Genomic DNA, 15,718 nt, shown 5'->3' on the forward strand with positions numbered 1-15,718 from the left:
ATAATTCTATAAAATAGAATTTAATAAATATAATAAAAGAATATTATAATATTATATAATAAAAATTATTATAATAAATTATATTATAATATATAATATTATAATAAAAGATTATTTTTATTATATTATAATAAAATTTATTTAATAAATTATTATAACAAAAAGAATAATTTTACTATCCATCAACACACAAAGTGAAAACAATAGTGCAGAAAAAAGGGAAAACAAACAGGAAAAAGACACCATAATTACCACACACATAAAACACGAACTAAAAACAATTTAAAAAAGAATACTCATCCACACGTGTGTTGACTTCAGTTGACCTCAGGATTTAGCCAACATAAAGCTAGTATTTAAATTTCCTATTCGCAATTAATAGTTTTAAGAAGGATCTGGCATACTTCCAAGTATTTCAGACTAAATTTACTCAATTAACGTCTTCAGTGTTTTCTATATAGATTAGGATTGTGATACTAACAGGATTGTGATACTAAGAGGATTGTTAGTATTGTTTTCCTCTTTTGTCAAAGCTCTTTTATCAGCATCCCTTAGCTAAATATAAAAATGTTGAATTTAACTAAATTTTCTATGAATGGAAAGCTGATTCCTAGTTTCAGTATTAACTAGATCCTAATGTGAATAGGCGTTAAATCAAGAAAATAAGGAATGTATAACTGCCAATAAGAGTCGTAATCGGCAAATTCCATTTCTTATACATTGGAAAATATCTGAAATTGCATAGCATTATAAAATTTTATATTATGTTTTATAATTATAATTAAATTTTTAATTATATTTTATATTTTTAAAATTTATATTTTATCATTTTATAATTATAAATTATAAAAATTGCATAGCATTAAAAAATTTGGAAAATACATTATAGTTTATCGAAAAAATATTTTCCTTAACTTTCTTCCCACTGACTTCCTGAAGACAGGTTTATAACTTGTCTTAAGTTGACATCCAAAAATTCCATGAATTAATGATCCCAAAATAGAAAGTATGATTGATACATTAGTACTCTTATCTTGAGTTCTGATTTTTCAAATTATGATTTTTTCGTATCTGATGAGGGAAAACTTCAACAAAATATGATAGACATTTTAATGCTCTTGTTTTGTTGCCTGAAAAAAATGAATTCTATTGAATTTTTCCTGATTTATGATTTGGAAAATATTATCTAGTCATGCAATAATAGTCTTAGGCTTATAATCCAATTTAGGAGAAAATACCTGAGGAACTTACATCAAGTAATTGTTTATTCTGGCAATGTTCTTTCCAAATTTGATCTGCATTTTCAGAAACTGAACACTTGTCTCTGAGCGACTTATGTACACCTTTGATAAAACTGGCTAGAATATCCCTTGTCTTTGTGGGTTCTAATGAGCCTGAATCCATAAGTATTTGTTGTTACTATTCTAGAAGAAGAAAAATATTATCCAAAAATGGCAAGTTTAACTACTAAAGTTTTGTTACTGATTACTGGCTGCTTCCTTGGGCATTACCTTTAAGAAGAATATTTGTTAGAAAACAAAAAAAAAATATTTTATCTTTTTGAAAAACAAGGAGATAATATTGTTAGTGTCAATTAAATTTGCCAAAATCAACCACATTTTGTTTACCATCATTGAAGGCAACAATCCATGTCTCAGCCCAACTACTGAATCTGCCAAAGTCATTTTGAATAGATTGTAGGTTAGAGCCTGTGACATCTCTACCCGCTAGTTTTGAGTGTTCAGTAAAGAGAATGAGGAAGCTCGACAGAAGATTCGAGTAAGCTCAAAAGTTTTAGGTAAGTCTTGAAGGATAATGGTAATGGAAAAGTTTTTGTTGTGTGGTGTTTTGACATAATCATAAGTCTGTATAGTAACTGAAACTTTTAAAAACAAATTTTGATATCAATAAACATATCAAAAGAATTGGCTTATTATGCTGATTCCAGTCATACAAGATTCATCAAGTTTAGTGTTACCCATCAAAAGATATAAGCCTGAGAAAATTTACTGAATTTTCAAAAGGAGGAGAGGACAACACTTTCTAAAAGTCAGGAATGTTAATGAAAATCACACGATCAGATTCAGGATGTCAAAGAACTCTACTGTCGAGGTTTCAAGGTTCAATCAAGAAAAATGTGGAATGTTTTTGTTTTTTTTTTTTTGTCAGAAGAAAGATCATGGGTGTGTGTGTTTTTTCTTTCCTTTTTTTCTCCCAGAGGTGATCATACCAAACAAATGCTCATAGAAGACCGGCAGAGGGCTCATTTAAACGGAAATTAAAAGTTGTAGTTCCCCTTTTAAGTGACCAAAAAGATTAGAGGGCAGCTAGCCCGCTCCTTAAAAGTCATCTGATTAAAATTTTGAGATAGCCACTTTGTTCAGCATAGTTAAAAGGTACAATAACTATACTTTTTGTGATGATACAACCGTCTATATTCCCTGGCGAAAAAGCTGTAAGCAGTATCAGGCATATCAATATTGGGCATTTTTTAAATGCCCAATTAAATAAAAAACACATTTTTTCAGCTGAAAGTCAGGAGCAAGATTAAAACTTAAAACAGACAGAAATTATTCCATATATGAAAGGGGCTACCCCCTTCTCAATACTTCACTATTTATGCTAAAGTCTTTCATTACTTTAAAAAGCCTTTTAATCTAACTAAATGGTCCTTATGTTTCAGTCGTTCTTAAAGAGTTGCAACAAAGACTCCCTCCCCCAAAGTTCCAAGGTGTCAGTCTGCAGTGCCGAAACCTTGGAATTTAGCTTATGTTTTTAGTATATGTATATATATATGGCAGCATTTGCTGGCAAGCTGGATAATTTTGTCAGCATGTTCTTTACCCCCCCCCCCCCCAAACTCAAAACTCCAGCTGAACCCCCGACTACTACCACTACTAGTACTACTGCTGCTGTAACTATTGAACTAAATCTAAAGGGTTTAAATCATTGAGATTATCAAAGTAGCACACATGCAATATCTCAAGAGTGGAATAGGGTATTAAGTCAAAACTTCCCAGGAGATTTGAGGGTATGTTGAATTAAATTAAAAATAAACCATGTGTATCCAGATTATCAAAAGGGTTTCTGTGCTGTATCAAAGGAGAAACTAAGAGAAATATGATAGACCTAGACTAAATTGAAAGACACTATGTGAATCCAGTTTTGTTCTAAGGGCATGACTACAATATTCCACAAACAGCTAACAGCATTAAGTTAAAATTACCAGGGTATGTTGAGTAGAAATTGAACTAAATCAAAATGAACTATGTGTATTCATGGTAGTTAAAAGGGTGTATCTGTGATATCTCAGGTAACATTTGGAATTAACTTGAAGCTTTCAGGGCATATGGAGGGGGATAGCTGATTGATATTTGTCTATACTCAAGGTTGTAACATGATAGGGGTTGGAATTACATCGGCCGTAAAGAACCCCTCAAATTAAGCAACTTTTCAACCTATATATTTGAACATTTTTCCGGATAATTATGGTACAGTTATTATTAAAAACTGTTGCGAAGTTTTATCCAATATATAGATAGTAAGCCAAAACCTGGATTCTTACAAAGAAAAACCAAAAAGTTTTAAAATATTCTTTGCATAACAAATGAAAAAGGCTGTCAGTTTAAAAAAAATTTTATTAATCAAAAAATCGGTTTTCACAAAAGAAGTTTCTCGAAGAAAAGTGAAGAGCAATATTAAGCCAAATATGAGCAGAAATATTAAGCCAAAGTCAAATAATTTTTCCAGGTGCAATCCTACCATAAATCACAATCAATAAGTAAACAAAAACAAACATAAACTACAATATTTTACCAAGTCAAGCTCAAAACAAGCAGAAAATACCATAAAGAGGAGAAGGGCTAAAGCCCCCTGTGCCATCATGGAAAAGAGCATAATTTGCACTTTCCTGAAAACAAAATAAATTTTAAATGTTTTCGCTTTTATAACCTTAATAAATAAAATATTATTAAGACTTTCATTAATGGGTATCAGTGTATAGTAAATAGTCAATCCATGTTAATTTGCTTTTGTAATAACCTTGGTTTTTGGTATTTTCTGCTCATTTTGAGTGAGACTTAGTTGATTATTGTAATTTCTCTTTGTTTTGGGTAATAATTAATTATTGATAGTGATTTATGGAAGTTTTATGCTTGAAAAACTATTGGATTTTGTTCCTTCTCATCTTTGGTTTAATGTTGCTCTTTACTTTTCTTTAAAAAACCTCTGTTGTGATTTTTTCAAAATTAACTACATGAATGAAAAAGTTAAGCATAAAAAATGGAAATTACCGCAAACTAGAGCAGGGGGTTCTAGCCCTATTCCTGTTTGTGGTATTTTTGGTATTTATGTATTATAGTGAACACACTGTTGCTGATCCGTTGTAAAACCGGTTTCTCTGTGTGCATTTGTAGATATTAGCTTAGCTTGAGAGACATAAACTACTATGCAGCCACATTTTAGTTAAATATCTAATATAGTCTATAGAGTCGGCTAGGTATTTAACATGATGCATTCTGGGCAGCTTGCTTTCCATAATCCTCTGTTGCAGTTTCAATGTTTTGTTTTTTACAAAGGTATTATATTTTCGTCTTATTTTGTTTTTTTCATTATGATTAACTTAACCTCACTTCTTTAGTATGGTTGATATAATATGTAAGTAGGGGAGAGTATGTGTATTTGGAAATATTTTTCTTTTGTCTCCCATTTCCTCATGCTGTATGATGAGGAAACAAAATCTCTGAAGATCTTTTACATTAACTAAGAAAGTTATCCCCGAGGTTTACAACTGGAGCGCATTTAATTTTTATGGAAAGGCATTAATTTCACTGCCCCCCATTTTCTCCAAAGCATGGAGCGGGGCTCTATAGATGGACAAGTGGTAACCATACTTGTGACAAAACCAAAATTTATCATTATTATTTATTGAAACCCCGTCTTTATACAAAAAGAAAATGACGGAGCACTACAAAGAGAGAAAAACAACAAAATATCACTATACAAATGTGACAAGGTAACTATAGTTGAAAAAGTTGGCTCCAAGCATGTGCTGAAATCTTGTGTTTGTTTTTTCATAAGTTCAAGAACAGCTATAGTAGGATCTGACATGTGATCACAGTTGATGATTTTTGAATTGCGTGTCTGAGTGGAATATCTCAGTAGGTATTCTGTAAAACGAAAAAAATGGAGCGGATTTTCAATTATCAACATTTGTAAGATCTTACAGAAGGGTGCAATATAGAGGATGTGAGGGAGAACAATAGTATTGTACAGCGTTGTGAGATAACGGCAATTGAAACGAAGCTTAGCAGAGACTATGGAAGAACAGGCAGCTGATATGCGGCGTTTGATGACTTCTGTTAAAAGATGACGAGTATATATATATTTTAAATATTCTGCTTGTAGTTTTTGGAAAGTTTCAGAAATATTGTCCTAAGTTCAGCTAGTGTTAAAAATGTCATCAGCATAAGTGACTAAGGAGATATTGAGTCCAGAGAGAATGCAAGACATCTCACACTGATCCTGAGCTTCGAGGATATAATTATTGAAATAACATGGTGAGGCAATTGCACATTGCCTGACTCCTCCCTTAACTGGTATAGTTCTATCCAGTGACCTTGCCATTTCATCTTGCTTAAGAAATATTTTAAGACGGACTCGTAGCTTAGCATACATATCCCTTTAAGATCTAACGATAGCTGGATTTACTGCTCTTTTAAAAAACCTTAAAAGCATGAGGGGGTGGATCAGAGAGTCAAAGGCGTGGCGAACATCATGACTCGCCAAGGCGAGTGAACTACCTGTACGAGAAGCTTCAAGCAGAGCATTAACAATAGCTGCAAGGGTGTTTGCACATCCAATGTCATGTTGAAAGCCAAATTGATGTGGAGGCTAACATTTTTCTTCAAGCTCTTTATAAAACATAGTTCATAAAGCTTGCATAAACTGGTTGAAAGAGTTATGGACCTGAAAGATGAGCATTGATTGAAGATTTTTCGCTTTTTTTGGAATAGGAGAAAGATTTCCCACACAGAATATTGGCAGAACCAGGCCTTGCATAAAAAGTATCTGCAGCAGAAACGTGAGATGTTCTAAAAGCACAGGACCACCATTTTTAATATGTAAAGCCTGAATTCCATCTGTGCCTCGTCACATTTTTTGAACCATAGTATCAGGCATAGACATCACAGACACTGTAAAATCTGAGTCAGAGAATAAATACAAAATTGGTCAAGCTCTTCTGAATATTTGTGTTCAAGTTGGGGGTCTGGTGAAGAGAATTTGGCCTCATAGAAAGAATACCACTCAGAAAGAGGAACATCAGCAGCAAAAAGGGAGTTTTTTGGAATCTTGGACGCAGTGTCAACCCAAGGAAATGAAGGTTATCTCTGGTTTTTTGTGCAGACAGTTCTGTGATTTTCTTATGGTGGTTTTGAAGTCCCTTGGCAAATTTTTTCTTTGTTGCAATGCGGATGGAATTAACAGGGCCAGATCATAGTCAATCGTATTCAATCCATAGATGTAGCCAAAAATTTGCTGAATCATAAGATTGGGAGAGACTTTGAGTTTTATGCCGCTTGGGAACTGTTGCTTGATGGTTTAATGGAACAGCACAAGGTTCTGCATATTATAAAGCATGGCATATATCTACACAATAAATATCAAAGAAAATGTGTTTTTCCTCATTGGGCAGCTGTGAGTGCTTCATTAGCAGGATAAACAGCACTTTAATCTTAGAAAATATTGTACTAACACTATCCTAATACAGTTCCGGGTCGATTAATGCCCAATTATGTATATACAACGGATTCAGTGTTTTTGGGAGACTAATTGGTATCTGAAGTTTGATTTGGTGAGAAAGAAAACAATACAGGCAGGTGATCAGATATTAAGTAAATCACAAAAAACCTTTGGTTGAGATATATCTAAGAAGGGAAAAGTGAAAACGTGGTCTGTGTTGGATGTGGTTGAAGAATTGTGAATGTAGGTGAAATCTTGGTCTTTATCAAAAACATACAAATGATTGTCGAATATTTCAGCAATCAGAGAAGAGTGGGCAGATGGTAGTAGGGTTACAGATAAAATTTCTAACAATTGGACATGTAGAATTACCAGAAACAATGCTTGAGATGCTTCTACTTAAGTCTTCAGAGGCAAGAACAAAAAGGCGTTCAGATACATCATTATGGTAATCAGTTGGCAAATAGACATTATAGATTAATATATCGTCAACTTTAACAGCAAGAAAATAATCACAGGATTCTACAAGCATCAAAAGTAAATTGTATTTCACGTAAGTCACAAGACTGCCTGACAGTCTACCACCACCTCTATTTTTCTTTGTTGGAGATGCATAGCAAGTGAATTTATCTCTTGAATCCAAAAGACTAAGCCTTAACTGACTTAAAAGATATTCATGTTTTGACACAGGCTCATCAAGAACTAAATATTTTTGGACAAGCTTACAGTTTTTGTTTAGAGTGAAGCACCTCATGTTGAAATTATGACTGACTGTTGACACTTCAACCATAAGGATTAAGCTGAATCTTGGCTGGACAGTTATTTGGACATCTCACACTGTAACAGGTGTGGCCACCAGCCTTGCATAAAATATAGAACATACAAAATGATACACATGTTTGAATAGTTAGATACATGATTGGTAAAGCACATGATTGGCAATTCATTGCTATGTGACACACCTTGAAACATTTTAACAATCAATAGGGAAGACAGAAAAATTCCTGAACAGGTAGACGTTCATAACCAATGTGCAATGATTCTTTTGGGAAAAAGTAAGGTCATTACGAATCTCGAACCACACTTTCAAGGTGCAGCAGCCACTACACTGGTTTATCTTTGTGCTTTTGGAGATTAGTTGCAGAAGGTCAGAAAAGTGTAAGGATTGGGGGACTTGCTGAGTGATGTCTGTGAAGATTGGTACTTTCATAGAAGCACTGATAGATGGCTGAGCAGATTTTTCACTCTCAACCATTTTTTTTAGCCGCTGATTTGGAGCACACAACAATTTTCCAGTTGTTATTCAATTGCTTAAGTTCTGTAATGTCAATTGAAGCTTCTTTGAATTTACTGTCAAGAAACTGTTTACAATCATGGGGATCCCTGATATCTTGTGGACAATTCATCATTACTACAGCATACGATGGCTTTATGCTTTGTGAATTGTCGGTAGCAGAGGTTACTATTGTGTGTAGTTCGAGTCAACTCTACGATGCGCTTTTGGTCAAAGTTTTCAATCCACCTCTTGCGAGGTCTTCCTCGTGGTTGAGATCCGTCTATGGTTCCTTCGAGGGAGATTTTTGGTAGACGGTCGTGGTCCATTCTCTTGACATGCCCGAGCCATTGCAGTTGTTGTCGTTTGATTTTATTTAGGATTGTGTCGGGGGACTTCAGCCGTCTTCACACCTCCTCATTGGTCACATGTTCAGTGTAGGTGATTCTTGCAATGCGACGGAGACATCTCATCTCGAATGCAAGTAGGTTGCGCTCATTTTCGATCTTCAGGGTCCAGGTCACACACCCATATATAGCAATTGCCACAATCAGGCTGTTGAAAAGTTGAACTTTCAGCTGGTTTGACAGGTTTCGGCATTTCCAGATATTTGTGAGCCTTTTGAAACTGGAGCTAGCAAGAGCTAGGCGGCGTTTGATGTCAGAGGTATGACAATTGTCCGCTGTGAGTAGACTGCCCAGGTAGACGAATTGGTCGACCGTTTCAACTGGCTGGCCGTCAATCATTATGACGCATTGATAACCTTTTCAACATTTGAAGAGCTCACATTTAAGAGTGCACAAGTTGAGACGTCAATAAATCCATCAATCTTTCAGGAAACCTTGTTTACTTTTGATGCTAGTGTAGCAGAAACAGTACCACTGATCACTGAAGTTTCACAGGGACTGAAAATACCAAAGCATGGTATATTTTTCTTCTCTGTGGCAGCTGATACAAGGAGCTTACACATGTCAACAATATTTTTGTTGTATTTGGCATCACTGATGACTTGGCCTTGCATATTAAGTTTAAAATACAGAAGTTTCTTTGCTGTAAAGACTGCATCATGTGCAAAGAAATTCACAACCAAGGTTACACTGCATTCTATTTTCACACACTTGGATAGTAATTGTGCAAGAAAACTTAGTTCCACATTCAGAACAATTTTTTGCTCATGCTTCTCTTTCAGCAATTAAGCATAATCCAGGAATCATGGCAGCCAAAAGGGGAAAACGATTTTGGAGGTAATTGGAAGATATCAGAAAGTTAAGAGGCTAAATTTCAGATACTCAAAATGCAAATTAGCAAAGAAAGAGTAGGCTCCGGCTATCTATTCCCTATAGTTTAAGGGAGACGCCACTCCCTGTGGATATGATGATGGTTGATATATAAAACCTCCCCTGTTCTAGTTGCTTATTAGTAAAGTATGCAAAAATGATATGATAATTATTATTAAGGATTATCTCTCTCACTTATTGAAATGCTGAGTAATAATTTTATTCAGGTCATGAACTATTATCCTTTGCCAAATATTGCAAAAGTAAACTTGCTTTGCAGGGATCAAAATTCCCTGAAGAGGTTTGCTTGTGGTGACAATTAATAATACTTAATTCTAGACTGATGTTTTCACCTCGAACTCTGAATCATTACTGATTCATGTCTGAATATGTCTTCTTAATACAAAAACTCAACTATTTAATAGAGTCTCTTTGTGCGTTCTGTTGCATTTGCCTATTTTTTTTAATATGTTCAGCCTAGGAAGTTTATCAGTTAATTGTGGTACCAATCAACACCCTGTGGTTCAGTTCTTGTATATTGTCTTTTGTGTATTGTTGCTTATTGTTTTGTTTACTGTTAATTTGCAACAAGACAAGTCTATGGCTTACTCTGTTTTTGTTTAAAATAAATAAAAATAAAATAAAGGTGTCAAACAAGAATTAAGACAAGGTAAAACAAGAATTAATTGTGTTTAGTGTGTTTCAAATTCTGATAGATCAAGAGGAAATACAAGGTAGTAGGGGCAGACTTCAAGGATGGAGCAATTCTTTTGAAATACCAGACTTGTATTTCATGTTCTTCAGCAAGTTTTGAAATGATTTCACCAGCACTGTGGCATTTTCCTTTCTTTGTTTCATTTTCAAGAACCAAAATAACTGCCAACAATTATTGCAGAAAAGTCAGAGCTCCTCTTCACTGAAGGTCCTTCCTTTGGATCTGTTTCATTGGATCCAGATACATCTTTCAAGACTGAAACCGCTTTTGGTTGCTATCACTTTCAATAAAGAGTGATCTCTTATGATTTTTGGATTTCAAACAAGGGTTTCAATTTCTTAGCTTTTTGAAGTATAGCCTGCTCTCCAATCTTTTTTTACTCTCTGGAGAATCTGTCAATATTCTGCAGACTTCTTTTGGTGGACTTCTTTATGTGGTCTTCCTCAGACGAGCTGTTACCTTTATCATGACAGGTGATACTGTTTGGATTGAAGTGCAGGTGCCTTGTTTTTGTTGAGAGGCTACACCTTGCTATTTGTCTGGATTTGAGGAAGTCATGTCTTTATCCCTTAGCTCAGATGCAGGCTCACACAATGATTGGTCAGTTACAGCTGATGGCAAAACTATTTTCATTAAAGGGACAAGTACCTTCAATGGGATGAATGAAAGGGGTTAAGCAATGCCAAGAAACTGGGGGATTTCATACACTGGAAAAAACTTTTTTGTAATGGGATTTCAGAGAGTAGAAGACCCAAAGATCAAGTGGTTGCAGTGTGCATTATGTATATGGAGGCAAGGCTAACACAATCACATGGTTATCTTTTACTACCTGGATAGCTTCAACTGATAAGTGAGATTCATGATTATCCCTAATAAGCAGCAGGGGATTCTCTTCACTTGGCTGTGCAGCAGAGACAATCACATGAAGAAACTCTAAGAATACAGAAGCTGTAATCCAGCCACTAAAGTCATCTTTGCTGTTATCTTTTTCTTTCGGAAGACCAGTATTGGTGCAATTGAATTTCCAAATGCTGAAACACAGGCAAGAATTTCCACAGACTGTCCTTTATCTGCAGAAGTTGTTTTTCCAACTTAATGAATATCTCTACATCAAACTTGAGTGGCCTTTGTATGGTGGCCAAGGTACTCTCATCCATATTCCGTATACTCTGGGGAGAGAAAGCATGCCTGATCATAACACCAAATAGCTTGGAGAAGAAGATGCTAACATTGTAGCAGTTGAAACTGATTCCCATAGAAAAGGCTAGTTGCTTCAGGTTTTCTGAATGAAATGCCTTGATTTCCTTACATAAATCCATAAGATTATTTCTTGCCTGGTCTTTTCCTGTCATTTCAACTTGAAGGATATAACAATCCATTTTTTCTTGTATACTCATAGGCTACTGGATGGACTTCCAAGGTGTCAAGACATCAATATATCTTAACATGCCCTAAGTACCAATACTTGAGACAGTCCCAAGCATGAAACCAGACATTTCATTGAAATAATACAATTTTAATTTAAAATAGTAAAATACCCACCAATTTTAATTCACAAGGAACTAATGAATAAGGAAGCAAAAGGAAATAGTCAGTTCAAACCCTGTATCTCCCTAAACAGTTCACAGAACTTTATGAATACACTTTTGACAATGTACCAGAAATTGACAAAATGGTGACTTTAGATTTGAAACTTCTGCAGATGTCACCTATATCAAATATGTCACTGTGCAATTCTTAAAGTTTTTTTTTTTTTTGCAACATGGCATGGGTGTCTTTTTAGACCTGTTCCAAGCATTGAACATTCCAAGTATGGAAGCTCTCCTCTGCTGATTTTTCTGTTAGTTTGGCTTTATTATTTATTGTAGCCTGATTTTTATTCATTTTGGGTTTCATTCTTTATTAATAGTGATTTATATTTGTTTTGTTGGGTATGATACTCAGTAGTCAGCCAGATTCTAGTAGTAGCCAGACTCTTCAGCAGCTTGAATATTTTAACCACACATAACACTCACAATTTCAAATATACTGCAAGTCAACAGAGGAGCCTAATTTTGGCCACACATTTAATGCTTTAGTCTAATCTTAGAAAGTGCTGTCTTATCTTTGATATGGGATCTTAAAGCCTGAACAACACATCTCAACAGTAAACACAGTCAACCTTGGATGGACATAATCTTAAAAAAGTGCCTTGAAATATAAAAATTGTATTTATATAAACTAGAATGCAGAGCTAACTTTTGCCTAAATTCAAATTTTGAAAGACCAGATGTTGCCCAAGATCATAGTCCTTTAATCTCAACTGATCTAGTGCTAATCAGCAGCCAATTACAACTATCTAGCCTTTACATACACATCCAGGATTAGGAGCTTGCTGTCAATGTATAGGAAAGATACTTTTTATCAGAATACCTGGGCAAGATTATATAATGGCTGAGTATTGGGGGGGGTCAAACCCTGCCTAAACTACTAATTAACTTTATGTCTGCCTGTCTTAGGTTTAGTGTGACCATTTATTTTTAAAAAAATTTGGGATTTTTTAAGTTGTTTTCAGAATTTTATAGTCTTTTTGGTAAAATTCTAGTTAGGTGACTTCTTGCTATCTTGGAAAGCAGTTAGGCTAGGAAAATGAAACTTTTGTAAATGAATCTACAGGCTAAAGTATATCCCGGGAAGGTATTTTAGGGTATCTACCTCCACTCCCTCTCCCTCTAGAGGGCCCTGAAAATTGCCTACATGACAGGTCTATACTTATTGAAATTTTGACAAAACAACATTTTACCTTAATTTTCAGTTACCAGTTGCTTTTTCTCTGCCTTTAGTTCTGAAAATGCAATTCCTGTTATTTGAGCAGAATTATGAGCCACATCAATGTTCTTTTTTTCTTCAAAATTTAGGAAATGTATTTGCATATCTTTAAAACCTTATAAATTGGGATTGAGCAAAGTTGTGAAGCTGAAAACAATTTTGCTGCACCTGATTTAAGAGGAAGATCTATTTTGAAAGGTTTCATTTTTATAACACACATATTTTTAAAGGTCATCAAAGGTCAGGGCCCTCTAGAGGGAGAAGGAGTGGAGGTAGGTACTTCAAAATACATTCCCAGGACACACTTCAGCCTGTACATCCATCCCTGAAAGTTCCATTTTCCTAACCTAATACCTCTCCGAGACAGCAAGAAGTCACTTAATTAGAATTTAATTTTAACTTTTAGAAAGAGTAATTGTAAACTAGAATCAATATCTCCAAGTCTGTATAAATTCAATATACAACTAGTAATAAGAAGTATATACTTGGAAAAATTCTTTTAAAGCTTGGCCTACTTTGGGCTATATGCTCATTTACAAAACTTTCATTCACTTAGCTCCTTCAGCTAGCATTAAAAAGACTCACTAAACAAGTATTTGGTTAAGCAGTCTTACTTTTTAAACAGTTTTGCCCCGTGAGCGACATCTATAGTTCACAGGCATTATAATACACACTAATTTCTGAGCCAAATTTAAAGTTGTTGCTTTGAGACCTATCAACCTACTTTGTCTTCTAACTCCTTTCACTATTGCTTTCGTAATCTAGGCTTTGGGATTAGGCAAGATACCAATTGACGAAGCCAAGAGACCACTGAAACTTTCAGGCTATGTTGGAGGTGATTTTGAAAAAAAGCTAACATTTAATATGTGCATCTGTATTATGAAAAGAGCGTACCTATAATATTTCAGGAAATAATAAGAATGTTAAGTTGAAAGTTCAATTATAATTGACATATATCAGAAAACATTATGTGAATTGAGGCTGTCAAACAATGCATCAATAGTATCCCAAAAATTTCCAAGGATATCTAGTCGAAATTTTCAGAAAATATTAAGGGTGATGAGAAACTAAATCAAAAGATGCAATAAGCATCTTGTTGTCATAAGATATATCAGCAATATTTCAAGAATGGCCAATGGTATCAAGTTAAAACTTCTAGAATACCTTGAACTAAATCAAAAGATGAACGTACATCTTGGTGGTCAAACAGCATATATGCAAAATCTAAGGAGATGAATAAGGTAACTAGATTAAACTTTCCCACTTTAAACTAAACTTTAAACTAAACCAGAACACATTATAGGAGTAAAGGTTTACAAAAGGGCGGAACTCTAATATCTCATTAACAGCTGGGGGCATTATTTTGAAACTTTCAAGGGATATTAAACCAATTAAAAAGAAACTACACGCTGTTCTCGGCTGATTTCAATCCCTCCCACCCTCTAAAAATTTCACTACCTGTGGCTGTAAATGAATTCATAGCAGCAGTAAGGATGTGACCGAACAAAATATTTTCTGATGATATCGAAATTCACGTGATACTAACAAACATTACTAATTTTTTCTTCATCAAGAAAATGTGAAAGAGTTTAGTTTCTTTTAGAAAAATCTAAAATTAATGTTTTTCTTTTGTACTCTGATTGTTCTCTGGATTATTACAGAAAAATCGAAATGATTGTGCTCTTATTAAATTTGTTGATACTCAGTCAGCAAGTATAACATTTAGAATTTACAAACAATCTGAGTTTGTTGTTCTCAAAAGCACTTATAATTAACTTCTTTGTACTTAGTCACCAACCAACAGACTCGGAAATCACTAACTAGCTGAGCATCTTGAATTTAAAGGTGATTTTAACAAATTTCTACATACGCAGTTGGTAACTAAAGCTGTCAGAATTAACCAACTAGCTGGTTTGTTGTACTCGAGTATTATTATAAAAAAATTTATATGCAGACAGCAACTAAAAGATTCGAAATTTAGCAATAGCTGAATTTGTTGTTCTCAAAAGTTTTTTTTGTTATTTTTTTAAATTCTGTCGGTAACTAGAACATTCAAAATTTATCAACTAGCTGAGTTTGTTGCGCTCAAAAGTGCTTTTATTAAATTTTTTGATATTCAGTCAGCAACTAAAACACTCGGAATTTACCAACTAGCTGAGTTTTTTACACTCCAAAGTTCTTTCGTTAAATTTTTGAATACACAGTCAGTAGCTAAATCACTCGCAATTTATTAACTAGCTGAGTTTGTTGTACTCAAAAGTGCTTTTATTATTCCTTTTTGCATAGTTGGCTACGAGAAAATTCGGAATTTACCTACTCGCTGAGTCAGTTTTACTCAATTTTTTTTATTTTTTTAAGTCTAAACTTTTTATATTCAGTCAGCAGCTAAAACACTCAGAATTTACCAACTAGCTGAGTCTTTTACACTCAAAAGTGCTGTTTATTTAATTTTTTGGTACTCATCCAGCAACTAATACTAACTGAGTAAAACTGACTCAACTAGCCGAGTTTGCTAAAGTCAAAAGTGCTTTCATTAAATTTTCAATACTCAGTCAGCAATAAAAAGACTCGGGATCTGCCAGCTAGCTGAGTTTGCTGTGCTCAAAAGTGCTCATACGATACCCTGTGGGTAGCTAAAAACTCCCGGAATATACCAACTAGCTGAGTTTATTGTACTCAAGTGCTTTTATCAGATATTTTAGTACTCAGCGAGAAACTAAAACACTCAAAAATTATCAAGTACCTGAGTCTGTTGTACTCAAAAGTATTTTTATTAAATTTTTGATCCTCAGTTACCAATTAAAATACTCGTAATTTTTTTCAGCTAGCTGAGTTTGTTGTACTCAAAAGTGCTTCTAATAATTTTTTTTTACATGCTGTCGGCAACAAAAAAAAAACCTTCAG

General features: G+C 34.2%; 1 protein-coding gene across 7 annotated transcripts in view; it reads right to left on the minus strand.

Moving 5' to 3' along the window:
- Positions 1–15,718, minus strand: part of LOC136037362 (S-adenosylmethionine sensor upstream of mTORC1-like) — a 67,384-nt gene that overhangs the window by 6,451 nt on the left and 45,215 nt on the right. For 4 of the 7 annotated variants that reach the window (XM_065720069.1, XM_065720068.1, XM_065720066.1 and 1 more), the window contains one exon: positions 1,252–1,424. In XM_065720069.1, the coding sequence (XP_065576141.1) occupies positions 1,252–1,404 (153 nt within the window). In that variant the 5' untranslated portion in view covers positions 1,405–1,424. Of the gene's footprint in view, positions 1–1,251; positions 1,425–13,299; positions 13,442–15,718 lie in introns of those variants that run through there. The other 3 variants (XM_065720071.1, XM_065720070.1, XM_065720072.1) reach the window with 3 other exon arrangements.

The sequence above is a fragment of the Artemia franciscana genome, chromosome 16 (assembly GCF_032884065.1).
Source record: "Artemia franciscana chromosome 16, ASM3288406v1, whole genome shotgun sequence".
NCBI classification, from domain to species: domain Eukaryota; kingdom Metazoa; phylum Arthropoda; class Branchiopoda; order Anostraca; family Artemiidae; genus Artemia; species Artemia franciscana.